The sequence below is a fragment of the Armigeres subalbatus genome, chromosome 2, assembly GCF_024139115.2.
Source record: "Armigeres subalbatus isolate Guangzhou_Male chromosome 2, GZ_Asu_2, whole genome shotgun sequence".
NCBI classification, from domain to species: Eukaryota; Metazoa; Arthropoda; class Insecta; order Diptera; family Culicidae; genus Armigeres; species Armigeres subalbatus.
In genome coordinates, this window is record NC_085140.1 from 172,114,214 (window position 1) to 172,142,088 (window position 27,875).

Consider the following 27,875-nt stretch of genomic DNA (forward strand, 5'->3'; position numbering starts at 1 on the left):
TTAGGGCTTATGAAATGTTTGCGTAACGTCAGATTTTCAAATTCGATGAAAAATTGTTTTCACCATAATATTTTGTTCCGTGATCCCAAAACAGTCGATTTAAAAAAAAAATCTCAAAATTTCATGCATTTTGAGTCCTTTGGCATCAAAAAACAAAACAATTTTTTCCCCCTTGTGAGAAAAAAAAGTTTTGATTGATTTTGAGCACCCCTAAATCATGTCCAATTTAGCTCAAATTATGCATAAGGGGATATTTTTGTATGTATGTATGTATGTAGTTAGCCACCATCCTGGCTAGAGTCTTGCTCTGCATGCGGTTCCACTTGACAGTAAGGTCAAATTTCAAAATGATTTTGAATTCAACATATTGCTGTGTGAAGGGCCAAAAATGGGGGTGGTGAACCTGTAAGCAGAGACACTTACACGAAACCCACGGGAAAATGAGAATCTCCTTCCAGCAGAATGATCCAACAAAACAAATAATGAAATTTGCAATACTTGTCAAGCTTTCCACGGGATGGTTTGTTTGAAGAAGGGCGCGACAACTGGTTAACAACTGTTGGAGATAAAAGTAATAGACGCGAACGACTAATATTTTCTTTCCTTGACTCCGATTGGCTACCACTTCATTGTCCAGTTGTAACTTAATTGATGCCCTGATGCTCCCTCCCAACCCCATTTCATATATTTACAGTCAAATCAGTGATATTGTAAGGGAAATTTAGGCATATGCAGAGAATATATGAATTAGTGATCTGGTAGAGAATCCTATAAGCTACGTTGCTCCAATACCTTGCTCTGAAACATCGATTTAATTGTTAATAAGGCTATAAATAACTACTTCCTGTGAGCACAGCACAACATAATGCAATGGTGTTTCTGTTAAATAATCACTGGACCTCGGGCGTATATCTGGGAAAAGTAACCCTGACGACAGAGCAGTCATTGAAAAAAAATATTATCGATATATACAATATATAATATATATATAATGTAATGAAAAATAAAATGAAATATATTCATGATAAGAAGCAATTTTGAGTTTTGAGTATTGCCATACTGTTTTTACGTTAAACTATAAATAGTTGTTAGGATTTGAAAACAAACCAATTTGGTCTTTTATCAGACTTGAAAGAACCTAAATATGTTCAGCTCATAAAGGGATCATTTCCCCCCGATATGGGGATCAAGTCTCCCGCAAGTTTTGAAAATGTCCAATTTTCTATCTTTTAGAAAAATCGATTTTTTGATAACTTTCTTGAAAAAAAAATTTCTTCCGATGATGTTTTTGAATAACTAATTAAATTGTTCATCAAGTCCATCTTAAATCGTATAAATATAAGCATTTTACATCGAGAAACATCCGAAATAAAAAGTGGGGATCATGTGTGTCCAGTTTCCCCTATAAAATAATAGTTATAAATATTGAGAATACAATGAAATCAATAGCTTTGCGACCCGGATTAAATAACGCGTGATTAATACAATGTATACAGTTAATAAAATGAAATATTCCTATTTCCATGTGGGCGAATACCTAGGAGATTAGGCGGAACAAATATTTTGGAGATTGAATTCTAGATATATCTAACAGTTTTTTGCATATCTGAATGAAGGGCAAATAGTGTGGAGGACCAGTAAGCAGAGACACTTAGTGAAGCCCGCGGGATAGAAGGAATCTCCTTCCAACAGTGTAAACCAACAGACTAACAATTAGGCTTAAGATACTTAAAGGGCGTGTCAAATCTATTACAACTATGGGGAAAAGTATAGATGGATGTTTTATTACAAGTTTCGCTTCGACTCCGATAGACACTCCAATTCCATTTACTTCCTGTTTGAACTACAATGATGCCCTGTAGCTCCCTCCCAACCTGTTTATATTTTTATGTATTATATAATTTTTATGTATGTACAATAATAAAGTGTAAAATATGGGATAATAAAAAATATAATTTAATTGCAATGAAAACAAACCATTTTTATGATTAATGCAATATATACAATAATCGATTATCCTACATTGCTCTGTATTCTCCTTTTTCGGAATGAATTCAAAGGCTGGAAACTAAATTTTTTATTAGTATTGAATTTCCTCATAAGTATAATAATATTCCTAAAAGCAAATGGATATGTTATTCTTATTATTATAAAATATCATAAACAAATAATTGGGACAAAAAACTAACGTTATTTTACATTGCGTGAGAACGTAGAGGGTTGTTGCAGGAGATATAATTTAGTAAGAAAGACTATCGAGTATTTTGTGTTTTGATGTTGCTGCTACTGCTCCAATACAATTATTTATATCGTGCACCGACAGTTTGTGTTGAAGCACAACTTAATAGACGAATATTATGTCCATTACGAATATTATGAAAATGATAGCAACTACATAATAAATATATAAAAAATAATTCGTGTTCTTGTATAAAGGCCGTTTTTTGTAATAATTTATGATCCCATAGTCTGATCTAGCTAATTTTCAATAGGAAACAATGGGAAACGATTCCCTGATTTTGAAATACAGTAATCTTCCTAGAGTACAGTACATTTACGTTACTCGTTGTGTTATTTAACTCCTCTAATCCTCTTTTTACTTCTCTTATGCGATTAGGTAAGTTCACTTTACTAGAAAATGTTCGAAAATATATGAAAATATTGAGAAATACCATATAGTGATTGAATTAAATATAATGAAAGTCCAATATGTTTGACAAGGGTATCTGAAACAAGTATGTGCTACATTTAAAGTCAATACATTTCCTCGATATGGAACCAACTTTATCATCAATACTTGATCAAACCGAAAAAATCAATTCATATTGATTTTTTGTAGAAAACTTTGACGCACAGTAATTCACCAGTCTTACCGCAGTCAAAAGGATGGAAAGGATAGAAAACTATAGATATATTGAATATTATATATTATATATAATTTAGTAGTGAGTGATATAATAAGAACATAATACATCATTGTCTCCTTAAAGATCAAGTGTCTCCACTTTTAAGCCAGAAAAATGTTACATATTTTAATAAAAACCTTTTTAGATTTTCTTCTAGTTCGTAAACTGCAGTTTACTATGCGTTGAAGTTATATTAAGACAAATATCCATAATACGGTATTAAAGGTTGGATTACATAAATATATGAAGGAATAGGGTATGCGATATAATTGGAAACGGCTCACCGGATGTATCCAGACGGGGTAAATATCACTGGTTTCTCAGTGTAAAGATCACTCTCCAGCCTTCAACCAATCAGCACCAGCTCTGGGTATTTCTTCATGATCAGCCACTCAATGTCAGCTTTCGCTTCGGCAAAACTTTGTTTTAAATTCTTGGACCTTTGAACACTACCGGTGTACATATTTTGACTGCTATTACGCTCACTTTCCACTGACAGTTAACACTCAAGATACACTTGACATTGATATTTTGAAGAAATTTTAAATTTCAAATTTTTGACGACGGAGCACACGAGAGAAAAAAATTTGACGTCCTATTCGTGTCGCAGCACCCTTCGATTGAATTATGCATAAGGGGATATTTTTGGCTACGAAAACCAAAAGTTCCAAAAATATTTTAAAGGAAAAAATCGATTCTTTAAAAAAAAATATTTTTTTTATTAAAAAAAATATTAGCTGTTCCGTCAATCCAAAATTCAACAGGGATAGAACAAGCCACAGCGGTATATAACGCGATTGTCGATTGGGATCTTGAAGACAAGTACCTATGTTTTGTGTTAATTTCATTATTTAAAACTGTAATAATAATTCATATATTTTTCTCTTTAAGGATTATGTTCACATCATTCGACACAACTGCATCAAACACCGGACGAAAAAGAGGAGCGTGTAAACATTTAGACAAAATGTTCAGGAGACAGCTAATTGGGCTTCCCTGTAGGCATCACATTCATGAACTTTTGGTAGGCAAGGCATTCAAAGTCCTACAATTCGAAAATTCACAATCTCCGAATGTCGAAATTTTCAAGCGATTTCAGACGGAATGGCACCGCCTAGAAAAGAGTTCGTATCACTCAGGTATGAACGATACATTCGTTAAATCATCAAAAACAGAAAACGAGAGAAGTTCCTTATTAGAGTTTTTTGAAAGACAACTTAAAGAGTAATATCACCGCGAAGATTATCGGGAAGTTATCCAACTTGGCATTATATTTTTGGGAAAAAAAAACTTGATGGAAAATTGCAAATTAGCGCTCCTGGTGCTGTCCATAATGCAAGGTGGATGGCAAAAATTATTTACTCCTTAAAAATGTTCATTTATAGGCACACGTATAATATGCCTAACAACACTAGAGATCGATTAGCACGATTCAATGTCTTCATTGTGAAAATTTATTTGAAAAACTGGTTTCTTTGCTCATGTGCTGCAATGTCGGCAAATATTAACCTCAGTTTATTAAAATTATTGAAAAAATATGAGGCTTACGATGAGGAAGTTGCAAAATCAGTGCACAAAGGCTTTTTAATCCATTTACAGTATTTGGATAACACCCTCACCCTTTTTTGATGAGAGCTTAGATCCAGCGGACAAACAAACAGTAATCCAAGCCATTCGTTCACCAGGTAAATATTTTCAACTTAAATATATTCAGACTATGAGTTTCTAATTATCTTATCATCTACAAAGGCACAGGAAATTAATTCTGCAAAATCTGTAGTTGAGGCGCATGAAATATTAATGATCGAGTTGCACTATTTCGTAAAAGGTAGTAACCGTATTAAAAAATTGTTCAGTCTATACTTGACATCGATGTTACGCATTGGAATATTTCAGAGGAGTATCAAATTGCCAAAAAACGAGTTCGAAGCCTGTAAGTAGTGAATGACAGTGCAGAACGTGGTATAGCATTGATAAAAGATTATAATTTCAAACTCTCAGTAGATGAGAATCAAAAACAGTGTATTCTACAGTTAGTTGAGGAACATCGAAAAATGGACAATAAAACAGTATGTCAATATAATAACTCCTGTTTTTACATTACTCACGTAATTTCTTGAATTACTTTTCAAACTCCTTTACTCATTTATTTTACAAATTAGGATTATCTATTTCACTTAAGATCAATACACAAAGGTTTTTTTACGTCGATCTTTTTCAATGTAAATTAAAACCGCGTAAAATAACCGACGTGAAAAATCGTGTTATTTCAAAAATCCAATTATAAACCTTGATTGATCCACCTAGCGGTGTTTGTGCCTTTCTCGTACGTTATGCACCAGGGCTGCCCAACGTATGGCCCGCGGGCCGGATGCGGCCCTCGGCTCAATTTTTTGTGGCCCGCGGCATGCAGAAAAAATAACCTCATGATCGGCCCGCCAGCTTTTCCACCTGACTCCAGAAGTTTTTTTATTCATTATTCAATATGTAAGTTTTAAATCGAAGCTCGTGCTGCAAAACTATTCATTTGAATTTGAAACGAAAAATAATATTTTACATAATTATAAATGATTGCATAAGTGATCCCAAGACACAAAAGTTTGATGTGGAACATCGCGATTTCAAGAAAGATTGGTCAAAGTAGTTTATATTCACGTTGAAAAATGGAAAACCGGTTTGCTTAATTTGTCCGTAACGTTTTGCTATATTGAAGGAATAAAATCTAAATCCTAGTATTCTTTGAAATATAATATTTGAAAAGGCCCAGGTAGGAACCAAAAGTTTATAGAATTTCAAAGGTTTCAATTCAATCTTATATTTTTTGATCCAAATTAATTGTACAATGGATTATAGAAGCAACAAACTCTTTAAACTCGAGCAAATATGAAGTCAAAAATTGCAGTACGCTCTAGTTTTACTGTTAGTAAGATTTTGGAAAAATGGATGATTTTTTTCCAGGACGAAGAACTTGTTAAGGAATGCATTTCGATTGTTGTTGACATCGACAAGCTTCCTTCCTGTAGCATCATTTTGCGCGGAACACGGTGAAGAGTAAAAGTTCTCGCAGAAGATTTGAAAGCTACATAAGGGGTCATTCAACAATGATGTGAAAGGTTTTAGATTATGTGACACTGCATATATTAGGTATACAAAAAAGCGTGACAGAGGCGGGATGGTGGGTCTGGAAATCTCAAATAGTAGTGGACGTCATATTTGAATCGCCCCTAACGTAAAAAAAAACCCTTCGCTTCATATTCTACTCTCTCTCAAGCGATGAAAATTCCGTCGTAAAATCGTGGCAAAGGTCAGCTTTATTCTTTAGCTTTATTCCCAATGCAGGGAACAACTAACGAGGAACACCTAAGTGCTGTTAAGACATGTGTAAAGGAACTTTTTTCTTCTTCGAAAACGTGACCTTAAGATTGACACAGCACCAGCAATCATAGGAAAGAACAATGGCGTTGTGACAATTCTGAGCAAGAAAAACGCAATCACATAGCTATGGCGATATTTCCCTGCCATTCCATATTCAATATTCAATATTCCTCAAGTATAAGACAATCAACTTTATCAACGTTGGAGAACTCATCCCCCACCAATTATAAATAATGTTGACGAAATGAAAGCCGAATAAGGAGACTTGCTGTATTTTTGCAAATTTCATTGACTAAGCTTTGGTACCGTCCTTGAGAGATTTTATTCTAATAGCACTATTTCTACAAAATAAAGGAAAACCACTGCCCGAGCTAAATGATCCTGAATAGGTAAGTGACTAATTGGCTTTTCTAGCAGATATCGTCAAACATCTAATAGCTTGAAATCTGGTTCATTTCTCTCATCCTGTTTAGGGTTTAGCCCGTTTAGGGCTTAGGAAATGTTTGCGCAACGTCCGGTTTTTTAAATTCGATGAAAAATTGTTTCCGCCATAAGATTTTTTTCCGAAGTCTCAAAACAGTCGATTTTTTCAAAAAAAATAATCTCAAAGTTTCATTCATTTTGAGTCCTTTGGCATCAAGAAACAAAAAAAAATTTTCCCACTTGTAAACAAAAAATTAAGTTTAGATTAATTTTGAGCGTCGAACTTGATTTAGCTCAAATTTTGCATAGGGGGAAATTTTTGGATACGAAACCGTTTGCGTATCGTCCGGAGTTAAAATTCGATGAAAAAAATTTGTATCATCTGAAAAAAGTCCCAAAAATGTTCTAAGAGAAAAAATCGATTTTCTCCAAAACATTTTTTAAGCAATTTTCTGGGGTTTTCAACCCCCCCTCCCACCATGTAAGATTTTTCCCATACAAATCATTTTTTTATTTATATGGAGCGTAAGAAAATGGCAGACCCCCCTTCCCCATAAGTGCTTACCTAAATAGTGTACGACCTCTAAATAGGGTCGTAATACTCACGCACAAGCGAGTGAACTGAATGGACTGTCACTGCGGGCTGCGTGTGCAATGAGAAAAGATATATAGGGGGAATGACGGCTTTGGCAGGTTTTGTTCTATTATTGTCAGGGGGGTTTTTGATGACTGATTTTGCTCAAATTTGGCCTAAACATTCTTTGCATATCAAAGAATATTGTGGCCAAATTTCATAAAATTCGGTCGACAAAAAACCCCCTGCCAATAATAGAACAAAACCTGCCAAAGCCGTCTGTTCCCCTATGTGATAACATCTTCGGGACTGCTAATGCCGAATTAACAAGCAGACCGTTTCAGCCACCACCGGATAGGCATCCGAGCTGACTTCCTGCTGAGCCTGCGAGATGTGATGTTCATGTTTGTGAAGCTCATGTTGATTGGAGCATGGATTCCGAATCTTAGTGGAAGAATACGGGCTCAATGTCTCTCCGAAAGGTGGCCGATGATCAAGTGTTAATGTTGGTTCGAGTTGACAGTAGACCATAATTGCCTCGATGAAATTCTGCTGGAATTTCATCAGGGACTGTCCATATAATATGCGTGAAGATCAAAGCCAGTCGCTCCGGGTTGTAGAGCGGAGCCAATTCTTCCGATAACGAGGTTTATTTATCGAAATCCTGGGAAAGGAAGTGAGGGCATAATAAAGTAAGCAGGTGATATCGGAGCTGCCGCTGCCAATCGTTTATGCGGTTGCAGTGGTGTATAGAGACTGGGATCCCTGAACCTGATGGAGCAGAAAATCAAGAAAGTGTACCATGCTGATCATTGGAACTCAGTTTCCTGATTTCCAGAAATTTTGTTGAATTAAGGCAGCCCTTTTTGCCAACCCAATCGTGGAACCGTGCACACCATCGGAGCCTATCGCACAAATTATTATTGTTGCAAGAAAGAAACACATTGCTCAAAAATTTCAAGAAATTTATCACCGTTCACAAACTTCCATATAGTATTCTGTGACTTTCTGATCCCACTCAAATAGCTTGTTCCTTTTCTTCTATTTGGTCATTCTCTGCTATTGTCGAAGCACGGTAATCCAATCAGCTATTTATCCCCAATTATTCCATGTGCACGATTGATGGAATCCCATCCCCATCCCGATAACGTCCATTGCTGTTCGCTCAACTAGCATGACTAAAAAGGGAGCGAGATGCTTTTATGAAAATTTATTTGTCTGGGCTAGATTGAAGTGTCTCGTCGACGTCGTCGTCGTCTCAAGCAGACTTTCCCATGTACTCCGCTCAGAAAAGCTACCTACTTGATAGGTGGAAAGATTTTTTCTTTTCTAAGCACCTTTTGAATGGTGTCGGCGATGTTGCTTGCCCATTCATTGTCGGTTTATCCCGCCTGCCCCCCTCCCGGAGAAGCAACCCGTGTTCAAAAGTGGACGCTCGTCATGCTCGCGTCCAAAGACCCAGGTCGTATGCTCCGGTGGGTTTGGGGACTGCATTAGTCTGTCTGCGCGATGAAGAGCAACTTGCCAGGTGTAAATTGACTATGCCGTCGCACGGAAAGGGATGAAGGTGCTTAGTTCTTTGAGTTGAAGTTGTATAAGAAATAAGGAATTATGGATCCAATTATGGTACGACTGGTGTTTACTTTTATGTGAGCCATCTAATGATAAAATATGAAGCGATGAAGTGCGAGATCTTCTATTAAAAGTACAGTACATTCAAAGCATTTTTCAAAATTCAACTTGAGCTTTCTTCCGGCTTACAAAAAAAACTTATTTTGTTTACTTTAGACTTAAACCATGAGAAAATGAGTCGTACCGGAAATATACTCCATAATAGTTACCAAGTGTAGCAGACAGGAAAATTTGGAAGGTGTGAAGAGATATCAATCTCAGAAAGGATGCACAAAGGTTTACTAAGGACTGCTATTTGTGAAACATGAGACCATTTCCGTTCTTATTTGTGTTAATGTGCAGAGAACACTTTTGAGCGCACAGAGAAAAAATATCAACATACAGTGTGGGAAAAAAATAGAAAACGAAACCGTTTCAAGTGAAGCATTAAAGAAACAGACGACCTTGACAACAATAGAATATTTTTGATCATTCATATCGTTCCAGCGACATATTCCTGTGGTCATGCTACTGAAACCTTTTTGGAAATCAACGAAAATTAAAAAAAAACTCAAAATACAATTCCAGCGCTTAAAAAGGGAATTAAATTTTTATTAACAAATGGTGAAAAGGCTCAAAAACTTGCTCAGCAGTTTGATAGTGCCCATAATTTTAGTATAGGTCTCACTAGTCCTATTGAGGATCAGGTCACGCGGTTCGAAGACAATCTCAATCAAGACAATGTTTTTGACCCTTCGTTTGGAACTAGTTTGGGTGAAGATATAACAAAATTTAAAAATATGAAAGTCCCGGGTGATGATGATATGTTCTACATACTAATCATAAAACTTCCTGAGAGCTCTTTAATTTATCAAACAAATGTTTTCCATTGGCATACTTCTCAGATAAATGGAAAAATGGGAAAGTTGTTCCAATTTTGAAGCCGTAAAATATCAACTGAGGCTTCTAGTTATCGCCCAATCAGTTTGCTTTCTTCAATAGGAAAACTGTTTGAAAAGATTATTTTGAACAGAATGATGGTTCATATTAATGACAATTCTGTTCTTGTTGATGAGCAATTTGGTTTTCGCCATGGTTTTTGCATTCGTCCACTCATCAGTTATAAAGAGTTACGAATTTAATTCAACTCAACAAATCTGAAGAATATTAGATTGGAGTTGCTCTTCTTGATATAGAGAAAGCATTTGACAGTGTTTGGCATGAAGGTTTGATTGTAAAATTGATTAATTTTAATTTTCGTCTGTACATTATTAAACTGATCCAACATTGCTTATCAGATCGCTCCCTGCAGGTATACTATCAGAATTTTAAATTTGCTCCTAGATTACCTACCCAATCAAATGACGGTTGTCAGAATGACAGCATCTGTTATCTGTCAAAAGATACGTAGGGGTGTCCATAACCGAACAGTGCCCACAACCGAACTTTTTTCCCTACCAATGAACTTCATAGAATTTCTAATATAGAGACACTGCAACAAATGTCTAATAAAATATTTACAATGTTAGACATGAATCGTTGCAATAGGAGATTGTTCCTTATATCATAAGTTTAGTTCAAGTTGTAGGTATTATAATTCCTACATGGTTCAATTCAACCAGAAGAAAAATTGAAACTGCCGAAGGTAATTGAAATATATTATTGATAACCAAACAATCAAACACGGAACATCTAGTCAGACATGATGAATGCATGTAATAAATAATTAGCACATAAAATTAGTAAAAAAAGCTCTCTCGCAGTGTTGGGAAAAACTCAAATTCTCAAATCCCATCCACGTTTCAAATTAAGCGCGAGTCAAACCCTACCCGACTCATAGCCCAGAAAATCGTTCATGATTCGACTCGCGGTTTGCATCATTATATGATTTCTACGTGTTCTTCTCCGTTGACTTAATCGAATTTACGTTCTTTGCTTGAAATAATGGATAATAAATCCAATCGTAAACATGAAATACGCGTCGTTTGGGTTTTTGGAGCGAAATCATTTTTCGGCGAATGAGCGAAGTGATGCGATTTTGCATGAAAAACTCAAGCTCGCGCATGAGTCTTCGATGATCGGGATTTGAGCATGATTCTGCCATCACTGCTCTCTCGCTCAGTTTTTCTCTCCGTTCAGCCAATCAGAAACTTGCAACGGTATGTGTTTTGGGTTCTTATGTCTCCGGTTACGATTTTTTATCACAAACGCAAACTCTTTGAGAATTATACTCTGACATAAATTGATACTGTTAATTAATATCACATGACGTTATATTTTCAGAATCCATAATCGAATTCAATAATTAAATTTAAACTAAATTCCGTTAGCAAATATAAAAATCTTTATGCGCGGTGTCCTTTCAATAATCTTTTTTACGGTCATAATTATAGATTATTACTCATCATTATTTTATTATCTACATTTTAGTAACTTTGGAAAAACGTTTACTTATTGTCGTATAATACGGACATAGTCAACACAAGATCGTATATGATGTCACATAGGACGCCAAAGTGAAGGCCATATAGGTACTTTTCTATACAATATGTATGTATATCGCCTCCAGTTTAGCGTCTTATGTTGCATCATGTACGATTTTGTGTTGACTGGGTAGTTCTTAACATCTATTTTAGTTGTTTACACTATGCTTGAAATCAGTAGCGATTCAGTTTCATTTAAAATTTTCTTTCTACATTAAATCTGGAGCAAAATAGAATAAACTCGCTGGTTCCCACATCATCCGCAAAATTGAGCATACACCTTGGATTAACAATTTCAAAGGCAATCAAATATTTTTCAAATTTTCTTTCAATATAATTGAATAGTCATTCCACGTCGAGCATCCGTGCGAGACGGTTGTAAGTCCGCGTACGGTCTGCTTCTCATTCGTTTTTTTTTCCTGAAGTACAGGTAGTGTTTTTTTTTTCAAAAGTGTTTTGAAGCATAGTGCTTGAGTGGAAGTGGTGCTTAGCTGTAGCAGTTAAGTAGCCATTTCGTTGGTTTTGCAACTACGCAAAACTTTGCAGTTTCGGCGTCCATCGCAGGCGCAGGCATCATCGTCCCACGCCGACAGTCATCATCCATCGTGCGTCTCGACCAACACAGACGCTGCCGTCCTGCCACCATCCGATCCATCCACCCAGTTACAGTGTTGGGTGCGGCGAGAACACCAACAATAGCGTGGTTCGCTTCGACCGCACCACCGGCGAGTGTCCATCGAGCTAGTGTGCTGCCAGAACTGTTAGCCGGCAACACAGCAGTGTGAACGCAAGTATTTAATTGAGCTCCCTCTCATTGTTCCCTCTCTTCTCCATCTTATTGGAATAGTTTTTTCTTTCTTTTTACTCGTCTTCCCTCTGTCCCAAATCATTATTTTGTTTGTGTGTGTTTTTTTTCTGCCCTTGTGATAATTGTTTAGTTTTAAAAGAGATTGTGCCTCGCTGCAGCGGCGCATTTCGTGTCCGCAATGCGCGAAGGAGAAGTTGGCGGGGTACTTCGTATTCCATGTCAGATGTTTCGTTGCATTCAGGTGTTCCAAACCAAAACGAAATGGACACCAGCAACGCTAAAATTTCCTCTACGAGCCCCCGTACCAAGGTCTACCCTCACGACTCTAGTGGGCCGTATGTTGTTTTCTTTCGACCCAAAGGCAAACATTTGAATATCAGCCAGATTAGCAAAGATCTGGAAAAGCGATTTTCGTCTGTCACGACCATTGACATGGTTGGGTCCAGTAAACTCCGTGTCACGGTCAGTGATCGCAAACAGGCCAACGAGATTGTCACCTGTGAGCTTTTCACTCTCGAATATAGGGTGTATTTACCGTCAGCAGTGTGTGAGATCGCGGGGGTGGTGACGGAGGGAAGTATGACATGCGACGATTTGAAACAAGGTTTCGGTCGTTTCAAGAACGTTTCTCTGCCTCCTGTTGCGATACTGGATTGCAAACAAATGTATTCGGTGTCGCAGGAGAGAGAGAAGCGGAGTTATTCCCCGTCTGACTCTTTCTGCGTCACTTTTTCCGGGTCCGCACTGCCTGACTACGTAGTGTTTGGCAAACTTCGTCTACCTGTTCGGCTGTATGTACCGAAGGTGATGAATTGTGTTAATTGCAAGCAGCTGGGCCACACCGCTCAGTACTGTTGCAATAAACCTCGCTGTGCATCATGCGGAGAGAAGCATGTGGAGGGCGCGTGCAAGACGGCACCGAAATGTGTCTATTGTAACGAAAGCCCTCCACATGCTCTTGAAGCTTGCCCAACGTACATACAGCAGCGAATCCACCAGAAGCGGTCTCTTCAGCAACGTTCTCGGCGAAGTTACGCCGAAATGTTGAGGAAGGCCGCTCCTCCACTCGTTTCTGACACCATCTACTCGTCTCTTCCTTTGGACGATCAAGGTAGCTCTGACTCCGAGGTTGGAAATGGGGTTCCCTTTGTTTTCAATGGCTCAACGAGGAAGAGAATAAAACAGAGCCAGCGACCCTCGAAAAAGCCTAGAAAACAGCCTCAAAGTGAGCCCCAATCCAACATGGTCAAATTCAAAGCGGGTGGAAATACTCAAAAACGTTCAACCTTTGTGGTTTCACATCGGGATGATCGAGAGTTTCCACCGCTTCCGGGAACATCTAAAATCCCAGATGCCCCATTTTTTGCGATTTCTCAGCCAGAAAGAGAGCATACAGAGCGAGCAGAAGAACTCCCGAGCGCTCCAATGTTCACACTTTCTGGCATCGTGGGGCTCATCCTCAACTTCTTTGATGCTTCCGACCCCGTGAAGAACATGGTCAAAACTGTTCTTCCTATTCTGACTCCTCTCCTGAAGCAGCTGGCTTCGAAAATGCCCCTCCTCGAGTCATTTGTATCCTTCGATGGCTAACTTAGTCAATAAGGGTAACATGATTTCGATTCTACAGTGGAACTGTCGAAGTATTCTTCCAAAATTAGATATTTTTAAATTTTTAGTTAACAAATTACAATGCGATGCTTTTGCTTTATGTGAAACATGGCTAACACCAGATGTGAACCTTAATTTTCCTGATTTCAACATAATCCGCCGCGATCGGGCAAATCGATATGGAGGGGTGCTTTTAGGGATCAAAAAACAGCACTCCTTCTATAGAGTCGATCTTGCGCCGATGTCTGGCACCGAAGCTGTCGCATGTCAGGTGACTATTCGAGGAAAAGACCTCAGTATCGCCTCGATATATCTTCCTCCAAACACCGCGATACCTCGAAGAGATCTCTCGCACATCTGCTCGGTTATGCCCGAGCCACGGTTGCTGCTGGGAGATTTTAACTCCCACGGAACAGGCTGGGGGGAACTGTACGACGACAACCGTTCATCAATGATATACGACCTCTGCGACGACTTCAATATGTCAATTTTGAATACAGGAGAAGTTACACGAGTGGCTCCTTCAGCGAGAGATAGCCGTCTAGATCATTCCATTTGTTCGAGCTCATTATCGTTGGACTGTACTTGGAAGGTGGTCCAAGATCCCCATGGTAGTGATCATTTGCCAATCGAAGTTTCGATTTCCAATGGACATAAGCAATCTGCTTCCATCGATCTTTCATATGACCTCACGAAGCACATCGATTGGGGCAAATATGCGGACGCCATCAGCGATGGCATACAGTCGATAGAAGCACTTCCCCCGCGGGAAAAGTACAAGTTTCTATCGCAGTTGATTCTTGAAAGCGCTCTTCAGGCACAACTTCGGCCGGTGCCAGGAGCTTCGGTTCGTAGGAAACCCTACAGTCCGTGGTGGGTAATCGAGTGTACGCAACTTTATCGCGAGAAATCCGCCGCGTTCAAAGAATTTCGGAAACACGGGGCGATCGTTCTTCACAAACGATACACCGCGCTCGAAATCCAGTTCAAGAAACTGGTCAAAGTGAAGAAGCGCGGATATTGGCGCACTTTTGTTGAAGGTTTATCGCGCGAGACTTCAATGAAAACTCTGTGGACCGTCGGGAGAAGAATGCGCAACGCGTCGTCCGTAAACGAAGATCGTGAAAGCTCGTCGCGGTGGATACTTGACTTCGCAAAGAAAGTTTGTCCGGATTCGGTACCGGTGAGGCAAGAGCTACGTGATGCTTTTGCAGACAGGGATGATATGGATCGTCCCTTTTCGATGATTGAATTCTCACTTGCTCTCCTTTCATGTAACAATTCCGCTCCAGGGATGGATAGAATCAGGTTCAATTTGCTCAAAAACCTCCCAGACATCGCGAAGAGGCGCTTATTGAACTTGTTCAATCAGTTACTGGAGTGCAACATTGTTCCGGATGATTGGAGGGAAGTGAGGGTGATAGCCATCCAGAAGCCCGGAAAACCCGCGTCGGATTGTAACTCGTATCGCCCCATCGCGATGCTGTCATGTCTTCGGAAGCTGTTGGAGAAGATGATTCTCTTCCGGCTAGACAAATGGGTTGAATCGAATAGTTTGTTGTCAGATACACAATTTGGTTTCCGGGCAAGGGAACGAACGACTGTCTTGCGTTGCTTTCTTCAGAAATTCAGCTTACTTTCGCTAAAAAGAGCAAATGGGCTCAGTGTTTTTGGACATTAAGGGGGCTTTTGATTCAGTTTGCGTCGATGTCTTATCTGACAAACTCCACGAGTGTGGACTTTCACCAATTTTGAACAACTATTTGTACAATTTGTTGTCAGAGAAGCGTATGAGTTTTTCTCATGGTGACTCGGCAACTTCACGAATTAGCTACATGGGTCTCCCCCAGGGCTCATGTTTGAGCCCCCTTCTTTACAATTTTTACGTCAGAGACATTGATGAATGTCTCATGCCAAATTGCTCGTTGAGACAGCTTGCAGATGATTGTGTTGTATCCGTTTCGGGGCCAACAGCGATTGATCTGCAAGGACCGTTGCAAGATACTCTGGACAATTTGTCCACTTGGGCTACGAAGCTGGGTATCGAATTCTCTCCGGAGAAAACTGAGATGGTTGTCTTTTCAAAAAAACATAAGCCGGCAAAGTTCCCGCTCCAACTGATGGGTAAGACAATCACTCATAGCATATCTTCTAAATACCTCGGGGTCTGGTTCGACTCGAAATGTACCTTCGGGAAGCACATTGTGTATCTGACACAAAATGCCAGAAACGGATCAACTTCATGCGATCAATAACCGGAACATGGTGGGGAGCGCATCCCGAAGATCTTATGACGTTGTATAGAACAACCATTTTGTCGGTCCTCGAATACGGTAGTTTCTGCTTCCAGTCCGCGGCTAAAACACACATGCTGAAGCTTCAAAGGATTCAGTACCGCTGTCTCCGTATCGCGTTAGGATGTATGAATTCGACACATACAATGAGCTTGGAAGTACTTGCGGGTAAGCATATGCGGTATTTCGAAAAATTTCGTTTCAGGTGGTTCGAAACGAAATACCGCGGAATTTCGCGGAATTTGAGCGTGGCGAAATCTGATTTCTTGATTTCGTTTCGTTTCGTAAAATCACAAAAATTTCGCTAGAAAAAATTAGTTTTTAACGATACTTAACGGAATTCCGAGGAATTTCGAAACAAATTTAGACTTAAACAATACTGTCTCGTACGATAGTGTATTATCAAAAATTTTGGCTGCGCCGCTGAACAAAATCATAAAGCTGTTTTCAAAACTTTATGTTATACAAATTTTCATATTAACGGTTACTGCATAATCCCTTTCTGAGTCGAAAAATACGAATTTAGTTTTTATCTATAAAACGTCTTCAGTGTTTTGTTAGAAATGTCACACAGAAAACGAAAAATACCTTTAACTATTTTACCTCAATATTTAAGACGTCAGGCTCAGAGTATAAATGTAATCAGATACGAATCTGATCAGTACAACTTCGTCAAAGAGGCAAAGCCATGGCGTGAATTCTTATAGAATTTGTGAATTATTTTTAAAGCGCCTCTTTCTTATTAACGGCCGACTTCTTCACCTCTTATGTCTAAACCAGCTTTAGGCGGTTCACTAAGCACCACTTAACAGTTAAGTAGGCCCCAATAAAAACATTATTTTTAAAGGAAGCACATTGATTAAACGAAGTTAGATTGATTTGAAACACGGTTTTCGTCTTCGAGTTTCCATAATAACTTTGTTTACTATAAATATTTAGTCGCTTACCAAGGCTTCACATGAATTACTTTTTCAACAAACCAAAGATTCCTTTCCCGTGCCACTCACTGAGATGCAGAGCATTCCTCGGTCTATTATAATTGTCAAACTAATTTTCCTCTCCTAATCCCAAATTGACTGTAAGGGCGTGAACGGCTCATACCATTACTCATGAATTTGACAACGATTTTTACATGCCTCATATGCACAAACACATATACAAGGACAAACAGACTTTTACTTGGTTCGTCGAGTTGATTGTATATAAGACTCTCCGATCTTCATATAAAAAGGTTGAATTTAGAAGTAAGTGATATCCTTTTGTAACAAGTTTTTGTATGAGAAAGGAAACATTATTTCTTCATACCTGGCAAACTGCTGCCGTAAAAACTTTGCGATTTTGTGGATTTTAGAAAGGTGTAGAGGATTCGTCTAGCAAGCAAATGTATGCTATTAACAATTCTCTATCTACTATCTATCATTTTCTGGTTTTGAGTTAGCTCAATGATTGTATGGCATTTTCCACAATGATTTTTACCAGAAACCCATTCCCCAGAATGGACCATATGCCATAATTGGCCAATTGCCAGAATGTACAGTTTCCCAGAAATAGTAAAACTCTGAATACCGATTATTGTTGGTGGCTAAAGAATAGAAAAAGTATTACATAAAGAAGGTAATTTTGTATACTGTAATGCGGGGGTATACTGTAATTAATTTTTACAGATAAAAATATTTTGTTATTTTAAATGTATTTTCATGCACATATTTGGAGCATGCAAATAAACGTAACATTCAATCGATCTCACTATTTTTTTAAATCGAAATAAATTTAAATTGTGCTTGCTTGTAAAATTCAGTCAAATTTAATTGAATATCGAATGTTAATTCGTTTGATGCGGTAACCTGCAAATTTACACGTCGTTAAAGTTTCAAAATTTCTTGCTGTGTTCATAAAATGGACTATTTAACATATTAGACAATTTTCAGAAAGATGGATACTATTTATCAAAAAAATTACATTTATATTTGTCTAATACCAAACAAACTGTTTACGAATGGATACCTTATTTCTTTGTCCCATTCCAGACGCAGACTTCATTTCAAAAATTGAATCATATCTACAATTGGATAATATCACTTTAAGTGATCCTAGACAGGTTTTTACTTTCATTGAAGACATTATATCTACAAGTCTAGGTAAAATGTCTACTTCTAAAGAAGGAATCACATCCTAAGTATGATAATAAAATGAAATTAGGAACTGCACTAATGCTGGGGTATTGCCTTTTCGCCAATTGTAAACGGAGAAGCGGCGATTTATCTCAGACTGCTTATTTTGTTACTACAATGACCAGGATAATAGAAAACCCACTTGCAGTTTTTGATACAAAATTTTCAATTTTGGAGATATACATCTCGATTGCGTGTGAACCAATTTTGTAAACTTTAAAATCAATTCAATAAAAAATCCGCGGAAAAAAATTAAAATTTCGTTTCGTTTCGTAAAATTTCGAATTGAATGGACCTTGATTTCGTATCGTTTCGAAGTTGCGGAAATAATTTATATTTCGTTTCGTTTCGTTTCGAATCAACATACACATTTTAAATTTCGTTTCGTTTCGTTTCGTTAGGAAAAAGTGTCTTATCACATACCCTTACTTGCGGGAGTACTGCCACTAACAGATCGTTTCGCGGAATTATCGCTCCGGTTCCTCACTCGCTGTGAGGTTCTCAATCCATTGGTCATTGATAACTTCGAGAAGCTGCTCGAACAAAACCCTCAATCTCGATTCATGAGTATTTACCACTGGTACATAACGCTGGAGGTAAGCCCTTCTTCGGTAGATACCAATCGTGCTAACTTCTTAGACTCTTACAGTTCCTCTGTTACTTTTGATCTGTCCATGAAGCAGGAGGTTCATGGAATACCAGACTTTCTGTGTGCGGAGGTCATACCTCCATTATTTGCAAGCAAATACGGGCACGCCAGTGAGGAGAGAAGCTTTTTACAGACGGGTCAAAATTGATGACTCCACTGGTTTCGGTGTTTTCAACGTTTTCATAGCGCCTACTTTAAGCTCAAAGAGCCTTGTTCCGTGTATACTGCTGAGCTAGCAGCTATACACTATTCACTCGAGCAAATCGCATCCCTACCTCCTGACCACTTTTTCATCTTCACCGACAGTCTAAGTTCCTTGGAGGCTGTTCGGTCAATGAAACCGGTTAAGCACTCAGCGTATCTTCTAAATGGGATTCGGAAAGCTTTGAGTGCCTTATCACAACGGTCTTACACAATCACCATGGCTTGGGTCCCTTCTCATTGCTCGATCCCGGGAAATACGAAAGCGGACTCTTTGGCTAAGGTGGGCGCTATGGAAGGTGATATTTACGATCGGAAAATCACCTTCGATGAATTTTTCACATTAGTTCGTCAGGAAACCTTGAACAGCTGGCAACAGAAATGGACAAATGGGGAGTTCGGTAGATGGCTGTATTCAATTCACCCGCAGGTGTCGAAGCGTCCATGGTTCAAAACATTGAAAATGGGACGAGACTTCATTCGAACCATGTGTCGTCTAATGTCCAATCACTACACTCTAAATGCACATCTTTTCAGAGTGGGGCTCTCGGAAGGAAATCTCTGTGTTTGCGGCGAGGATTATCAGGACATCGATCATGTCGTGTGGGCGTGCGAGGAGCATCGTGGCCCCAGATCTGCGCTAACTGAACATCTCCGGGTCCGAGGAAAACAACCAAAGCCTATTAGGGAAGTGTTGTCGGGCCTTGATCTCGAGTACATGTTCCTGGTCCACCAATTTTTAAAAGTTGCTGATATAAAACTGTAATCATTGCCTGCCCATTCCCTTGTCTGTCGTACCCCATATCGAATGTCTTCCTCTTGTTGTACATTTCCATGTCTGTTGTTAATCCCTTCCGTATGTCTTCCTCTCGTCGTTGTCTCCCAAAAAAAGTTTGTTTGTCCCGTTACAGATGTAAAAATGCGAGGAATGTCAACTTTGTGAACATCAGCATCGTAATTACTTAAGCACCCTAAAATCCTTTCCTTTCCTACTGTACTATTGTATTCCCTAACCTCGACTAAATCGCGAGTCTTTCGGTTCCCCAAAACTAACACTATGTATAAGAATCAAGAAATGTATTGTTAAACTTGATTTCGGCTCCGTAACGCTTCACGGCAAATGAGCCTTCCAAATAAACGAAAGATAAAAAAAAATTGAATAGTGTTTTTCATTTTGTTATCAATAAGGGTATAAAAAAGGGTGATATGTTGTTCCGATGTGTAGTTATTTATAAATTATCGCGAAAAAAGGCCTTTGAGATGCCACAAAATTGAGCATACACCGAGTGTTTTTGTATGAAATCTCTTCCTATGAAGATTATCAATGTAATTTTTAATTCTTTTATCATGACAAGGCTTGAAATTATAAATATCCTTTACTTTGACATTCATTGCTTTGAAATTAGAGCAAGAGCTGCTCGAGTTTTGATCACAATTGCAAACAAGTGAAAGGTAAGAACGTCGCTTCGTAAAAAATCAATGTAGAAGGGCAGAAGAGTTTCAATATTTATATTGAAAATATCTTCACAATACTTCATCAGATGAACTGATGTTGAAGTCGAATTGATCCGACACCTCGTTGAAATGGCGGATCATGGCGACAAAGCTATTGGCAGCATAATTTATGTTATGCCTTTCTTCGAAGAGCAAATCTCGAGGTCGAAGGGATCGTGAGGGTGCATAAAATGGAATTTTTGTCAACAAATCTGGCACGTCGTACTCGGATAACAAAAGTTTGGCGATGAAAACGGCTTGCGCCACGTTACTCCGCTTTTCAAGAGTATCTAGCCCCAGCAGACTACAGCGATCAGCATACGGTGGTAAATTTAGCGGGTCCGTCCATGGGAGATGGCGCAGGGCATATCGTACGAACTTGCGTTGCACAGCTTCGAACCGAGCAGTCCAAACAGCTTGATAAGGATTCCAGACAGCAGAAGCAAATTCGAGTTGAGAGCGTTCCAATGAGCAGTATAAGGCTTTGTAGCATAAAGGATCGCGGAATTCATTTGGGATTTTAAAAATAAAACCAAGCTGGCGATTCGCTTTGTCGATCGTAGTTGAAAAATGTCGTCTGAAAGTGTGCCTGTCATCCAACACGACGCCTAGATCTTTAACATGATCCACACGTTGTAAAGTTGTACCAGCGATACTATCGAAAACCACGGTTTCGGCAGTGCGATGAAAGCTTATTACGTAGCACAGCCAGGACCAATATGATGGACGCTCACAACAACATTTGAATAAATCCAAGAGCTTCTGCTATTCTTGGCAGTCCGCCAGATTTCGAATAACGAGGTATAATTTGAGATCGTCTGCAAACATCAACAGCAGGCATCCACGCTGCCGGATAAAAGTTACGTCATTCACGAAGAGCGGAAACAACAATGGACCCAGTGTGCTTCCGGGGGGACTCCGGAGCCGTTCAAAAAACAGTGGGATGAGTGATCTCCAATGATGACGGTCACCTGACGTTGCACTAGATATGATCGAAGCCAGTTGCAGAATGTTGCAGTGTATCCCATTTTTTCAAGTTTTGCAAGCAGTATGTCGTGATTCACTTTATCAAATGCTGCTTGTAGATCAGTATACACGGCATCGACTTGGAGCTTTTTGCGCATATTGTCCATGCAATATGATTTAAAGCTGACTAGATTCGTTTCTACGGATCGAACCGGATAGGAGCCATGTTGATACGAACTGATGTAGTTTTTGCATGAGACAAACAGTTTCTCGTAGATCAGTCACTCGAACACTTTTTATTCCATGCCAAGAGAAGTAATGCCTCGGTAGTTTCTCACGTCACATTTGTCTCCTTTTCTGTACACCGGAAACATGGCAGAGCACTTCCATTGAGTAGGAAACTTTTGCTGAAGGAGTGATAAGTTGAAAAGTATGCACACTTTTTCAGAACCGCTGGCTCATGGTATAACACTAGGGCTTGCTGAAAAGGACGATTTTATCCTATTTATCGCCGAGACAGCCATATCAGTTTCAACGGTAAAACATCCATGCTAATGACATTGTTAGGTACATAACTCGCTACTCTTGCGATGTCAGCTTGAGATGGCAAAGCATTGGAAAAGACGGTCGAAAAGTGTTCGGCGAAGAGATTGCATTTGTCTTCGGCATTCAAGGCAACATCATTGTTAAGAAACACTCTTGATGGTAGTCCGATTTTTTTCCTCTTTTTATTGACGAACGACTAGAATCCCTTGGGATGACGGCGAAGATTATGCTGCATGCGACACATATACTGCTTGTAAAGATGCGTGTTATAGCGGCGATAACAATTACTGGCAATTGAGAAATTTCGTTTAGTGATGATAGCACAACGTCGGTTAGTCAGGGCACGAAGAGTCCTAGCACGATCCCGTTTGAGGTTGCGTAGCGTTAGCCCATGGTGGTTTTCGTAGAGGTTGGCGCTTTGGTACGGAGGCAAATACGCAGTAAAACGCAGTTAAAACGGCAGTTATAACGGCTAACCGCTGTGTCAATGTCCAAGTCATTCAAAGCATTCCAGTCAAATTGAGTCAAAAAAAATTGTCGATCGCTGGCTGGGAGTGCACGACTGTGATGGGTGGTTTTGGGGCTTCCTTCTGGCTGGCAGGCTTGTTTCTGAGATACAGCGATTATAATATAAAATAAAAAAACCCAGAATAATCCACCTAGCGGTGATGGCGCCTTTCTCGCGCAAAAAGGTAATAAATGTAGCCTTTACGCTTACATCTCGATGGTGTACAAGAAAGGCAAAATAGTTACACCGTCTAATGTTATGATAGAAAATTTACACTAGTAGACGACAGATGGCGCTGCCAAAAGTTTCTCGAATTTCCTATGTTCGAATTTTGACTTTCGGACAATTTCATAGTACTATGAAACTGTACGAAGAGCATACTTACGCCTAAATGCGTGCAACACGAGCATCTTTATAGTACGATGAAACTCTTAATGGCAGCAAGCCACGGAAAAACTTTAAAAATATTCATAGATGCAAGGCATTTTTCATAACACATTATTGTTCAATGTGACTATGTCTCATCACTATTTTAATATTATCTATTTTTTGCAATTTGCAATTATTATGAAATTCAATAGTGATCAACAGCGTTTTAGTTTCTGTCGGATGCAACTTGTTGCAAGAAAATCGGTTAAGAGTTTCTATGTGAAAATTTGGCTAATGTTTTTTATGGCATTTTGTGCACACACACACGCACACACATACACACACACACGCACACACGGACAGACAGACATTTGTTCAGCTCATCGAGCTGAGTCGAATGGTATATAACACTATGTGTCTCCGGGACTTCTATCAAAAGTTAGAATTTGGAGTGAAATGATAGCCTTTCGGTACAACTTAGTTGTACGAGAAAGGCAAAAAAACAATATTTTTAATTTTCAGACCTCAGACGTTCTTGAATGTATTTCGATTTTATTAAGGCAAAACATACTTTTGCATATAAACAATAAAGACGGATCCTTAAAAAAACGAAAATCGATCCATAAATAACTTCTGAATGTTCCATAAAACGCTACCATAAATCCATGAAATAGTTCAGGAGATCCCGTAAAGAATATTTTTTCGATCCATAACTAAACTAAAATTTAGCAATTAATGGGAAAATATGTTCCATTAACATAGTCAAGAAAAACAATACAATTCCTGCTATTTTACCATGAACGTATGACAAATGATCCATGAATCTTTGGAAAATGATCAATAAAAAACTATATTTTGATCCATAAAACTTCAAATTTGCGCATTTTTTTTATCGTAATGATGATCCATAATTTCAGTAATATTATCCATGATTTTAGTAATATGATCCATAACTCTGGCCATTTGATCCATGGCTTTGTTCAAATGATCCATAGTTTTGGTGATATGATCCATAAATGGCAAATGGTCCATAGATTCTATAAAATTTGTGGATCAATTAATATAGTTTCATTGGCCTTCTTTCCAAGCATTATGGATCATATAAACAAAATTATGGATCATATGACCAAAATTATGGATCATATTACTGAAATTATGGATCATCATCAGGATAAAAATTGCGTAAGTTTGAAATTTTATGGATCAAAATATAGTTTTTATGGATCATTTTTCAAAGATTTATGGATCATAAAATTATTTTTTATGGAATCTTCCGAACTATTTTATGGATTTATGGTATCGTTTTATGGAACATTCAGATGTTAGTTACGGATCGTTTTTCATTCTTTTATGGATCGTTTTTGCACATTGAACGGTGCAAAGTAAGGGCTGCCTTTTATTAAACCTAGAATCTATTTTTACGGAGTCATTGATGTTTATTGAAAAATGCTAGTAGCCAAATGTCCTATTCAGCCAAATGTCCTATTCGGCCAAATGTCCTGTTCGGCCAAATGACCTATTCGCGCGGATGACCTGTTCGGCCAAATGACTTTCGCCCAGATGATGGTTTTCGGCCTAATGGGTTGTTCGGCCCAGTGGCATTCAGTCGAATGGGTTTCGGCCAAACGACCCTTCCCCGGGATTAGCTACCCATTCTCAATGTACACGTTTCGGAAGCTCAAATCTGTCCAGTCAATAACGGCGCCGGGAAGGAAGGGAAGGATTGTTAGTCCGACTCTCGTTGCTACTAGAGACCGAGTATACCTCTGCACCTCCACGATTGTCTTGGGATAGGACATTGTGTTGGACAAAGGATAATTTATCTGGATTCACTTCGGTAAGCGATGCAATCCAAGGGATGGGATATAATGGGGCGTATTGAAAATTTTCTTCTCACTTTACTTTTTATCGCAAAACTTATTTTATTCACCGGTCGCACAAAGCAGAATAAATTATTACGGATGATCGCGCGATCGTGCTGTGTACTTCTAGAAAACACGGAGGGGTGCCACCCTAACACACATATAGACATCACCTCAGTTCCCCAATAAAAAGCTGAATCGATTGGTATAACACTTTGGGTCTTCGCACCTTCTTTCAAAAGTTTGGTTTTCAAGTCTTTACGTAGACTTAGTATACGAGGAAGGCAAAAACATATTGTTCCATCTAGGAGATATATTACTCGTACATTATTGAAGAAACACATTAGAGAGTTCAATAGTTCAAAAGAAAATAGATTGCATCAATTCATACATGTGAGTTGTTTCTACTCACTTTTTTCTCATTTAAGTTATGGAAGTATCGAGTAGGGGGGCTGGGTGTAATATGGACACTAGGGTGGCTCAAAAAACACTTTTTCAGTTTTTTCGATGGGTCGCCCTCTTATTCTCTTCTATTTAATGCCCTAATGCTCTGGACAAAATTTCAGCCAAATCGGTCAACGTTTGGGCGGTGCTAAACTTGTTGGAAGTTTATATGGAAAAATGTAAGCAGAAACATCGAAAACAGTGATTTGCAGTTCGATGGTACAGTTTACGATGAAGAACTATGACACTCATTCAGTTCTTGTAGAATTAAATACAGAATGTTATGCTGAAAACGCGAGAAGACTAGAGTTTATAAGGCAAAGATATTAGCATTTTACTGGAGCATTGTAGGGGTGAATTTATTTCTTTTCAAAGGTAAAAGAAACGAAATTTGCTCAAACCCTGCTTCAAAGAAATGCTAATAACTTAGCCGGGCGAAGTTGTGAAGGGTTTTTGTGAAGTTAGGTATATTCGATACTACCTTCACAGTCTCTATGTTGATCAGAGGTGTGAGAAGTGGGTTGAACGCTCGCCTGCGTCTATGAGGGCGGACACAGTAGCAAATTAAATACAATATGGCTAATCTGAGGCGTTCATAGTAGATTAAGCACTCGTCTGAGGGCAAGAGGGTGGACTTAGCATATTTTGGGTTTCTTTTCTTTTCTTCTCTTCAAAGGAAATAACTAGAAAAACATTTTTTATAAAAATATAGTGTTTTGAACAAGAAAATCATCCTGGATAAAGTGTGTAAGTCGTCGATTTACCGCGACCCCCATTACTACAGGACTGCCCACCATGATTTCATTTCTTAGAAAATTCACAAAAGATTAAATTGTGAGATAAATTACCTATTCGGCTCGTACCCATTCTTTGAATAGACTAACGATCACTGAGGCTAATTTTGACGATTTGTTCTAAAAGCTTAAATACTGTACATCAAAAATTAGATGACCATGATATTTTAGCCGTAGTTTGTATTAAATCATAAATAAATAGATTAGTTTTCATTACTGGAATGTGGTAAAACATGTCGTATGTACTCATAGTTTTAAACAAGGAATAAGATCCAGTTGCTGAAGTATCAAAATTATAACGATTAGGTCAAACGGGACCCCAGTCCGTTTTACCCACCAATTTTACCCTTACATCCCCTTTCTATCATTTACTTTAGAATGTTAAAAATAAATCTGCGACCCCTGATAAGCGCAACGAGAGGTTTTCTAAATCCTAAAATAAATTCTACTTCATAAAGGCATTTCTGAAGACCCTTAAATTTAATCTTGATTTGAACACATTAATGAAACAACACACTTAATGAAAATTCAATTCAATCGACAGCATATCATCGAATTCATTTGTTACTGTTCTATTCTTTGCTGGAGAGACTCAAACACGACGGTTGTATCGGAAATCAAAATGTTTTTGTTCAGTTTTTCCCCAACCCACGGCATCTTACAGAACAAACCCAGCTTTCCCAGAAGTCAATGAAACCTTTCAAAACATACCTGCCAGCAAAACGAAGAACACAAGCGGCAGCATCTTTCACAGAATCGTGTGTTGATGTTGTTCTCTGCAGTGTTTTCCCGCTCTGTTCCCGGTCTGTCTGCTGCTGCTGCTTGCGATTCCACCCGGCAAGTCGAGCAAAACTTTTAACTTTGAGTGTTTTTGCCGAATTTCCTCCTGCTTCCTGAACTTATCCAAAGCACACCACCCGACCGGGGATCGCTTTCACTGTTTAAGTATTTTATGTATTTATTTTTTTTGCCTGATTTCGCACTTTTCTTCGGAAATTTAATTTTCACTTCTCGCTTATTCTGCTCCACAAAAGGATAAAGGCTTCCGAGAGGCTGCCACAGGATTAAAAACGGGGATGGTGGAAATTACTTTCTGATTAAGAGTTTGGCTCTCACCCACTTGTGTTTTGCGAGCCGGGCTGTTCAAGTTTTCTGTCGAAAATCACTTCCTTTTCACCGCTCCGTTGCTTGTTACGCCGGATGGTCTCTTCTTAGTTTTTCTTTGATTTGCACTACATTTCTTTGCACAAACGACTTTTCCGTTTGAAAAACCAATTCACAACCTGTTAATTCGTTCTGCACTTTTTATGCCGCTAGTTCACTTGATATCCTAGGATCTCACGAACGGTTTCTCAAAGTGAGTTTTACTCTCAACTAGTCTTGGTTTCTTTTTTTTAAAGAAAAAAGTTAAACGTTTACTGTTGGCACTATTTAGTCCTTGAAGTTTTTCCTCCCCGCTAGTAAAACAAGCCTTTGATGGCCAGACAGGGCTAGCTGAATGCGATGCACACTTTCGGCGGTCTGCCAACCGAATAACCAACTGAGCAGCGGCTGGAAAGTTTAAACTTTAAATTTCGAGGCTCGTATGTCTTCGACGACTTGCAGCGCTGGTTCAGACCACAAACTGCGGATGGGTGCAATTTGATTTGCTCTTTTCATTTCTTTTTTCGACGCTTCCATTTACCCGCCTTTTCCTTCCTCATTTGATAGGGTGCTGTGGCACTGCTGCTTGAAATGGGGATCTATGGGTGGCAGAGTGCAATTCGGCCGGCACAGCGCGCGGTGGCAG

At 38.7% G+C, this 27,875-nt stretch overlaps 1 protein-coding gene across 1 annotated transcript in view; it reads right to left on the reverse strand.

The window, feature by feature from the left end:
* The window catches only part of LOC134215498 (uncharacterized), a 43,139-nt gene extending 15,505 nt beyond the window's left edge, over window positions 1-27,634 (reverse strand). The window contains exon 1 of the mRNA XM_062694681.1: window positions 26,798-27,634. Within this exon, the coding sequence (XP_062550665.1) occupies window positions 26,798-26,831 (34 nt within the window). The 5' untranslated portion in view covers window positions 26,832-27,634. The remainder of the gene's footprint in view (window positions 1-26,797) is intronic.
* Between the last annotated feature and the right edge of the window lie 241 nt (window positions 27,635-27,875).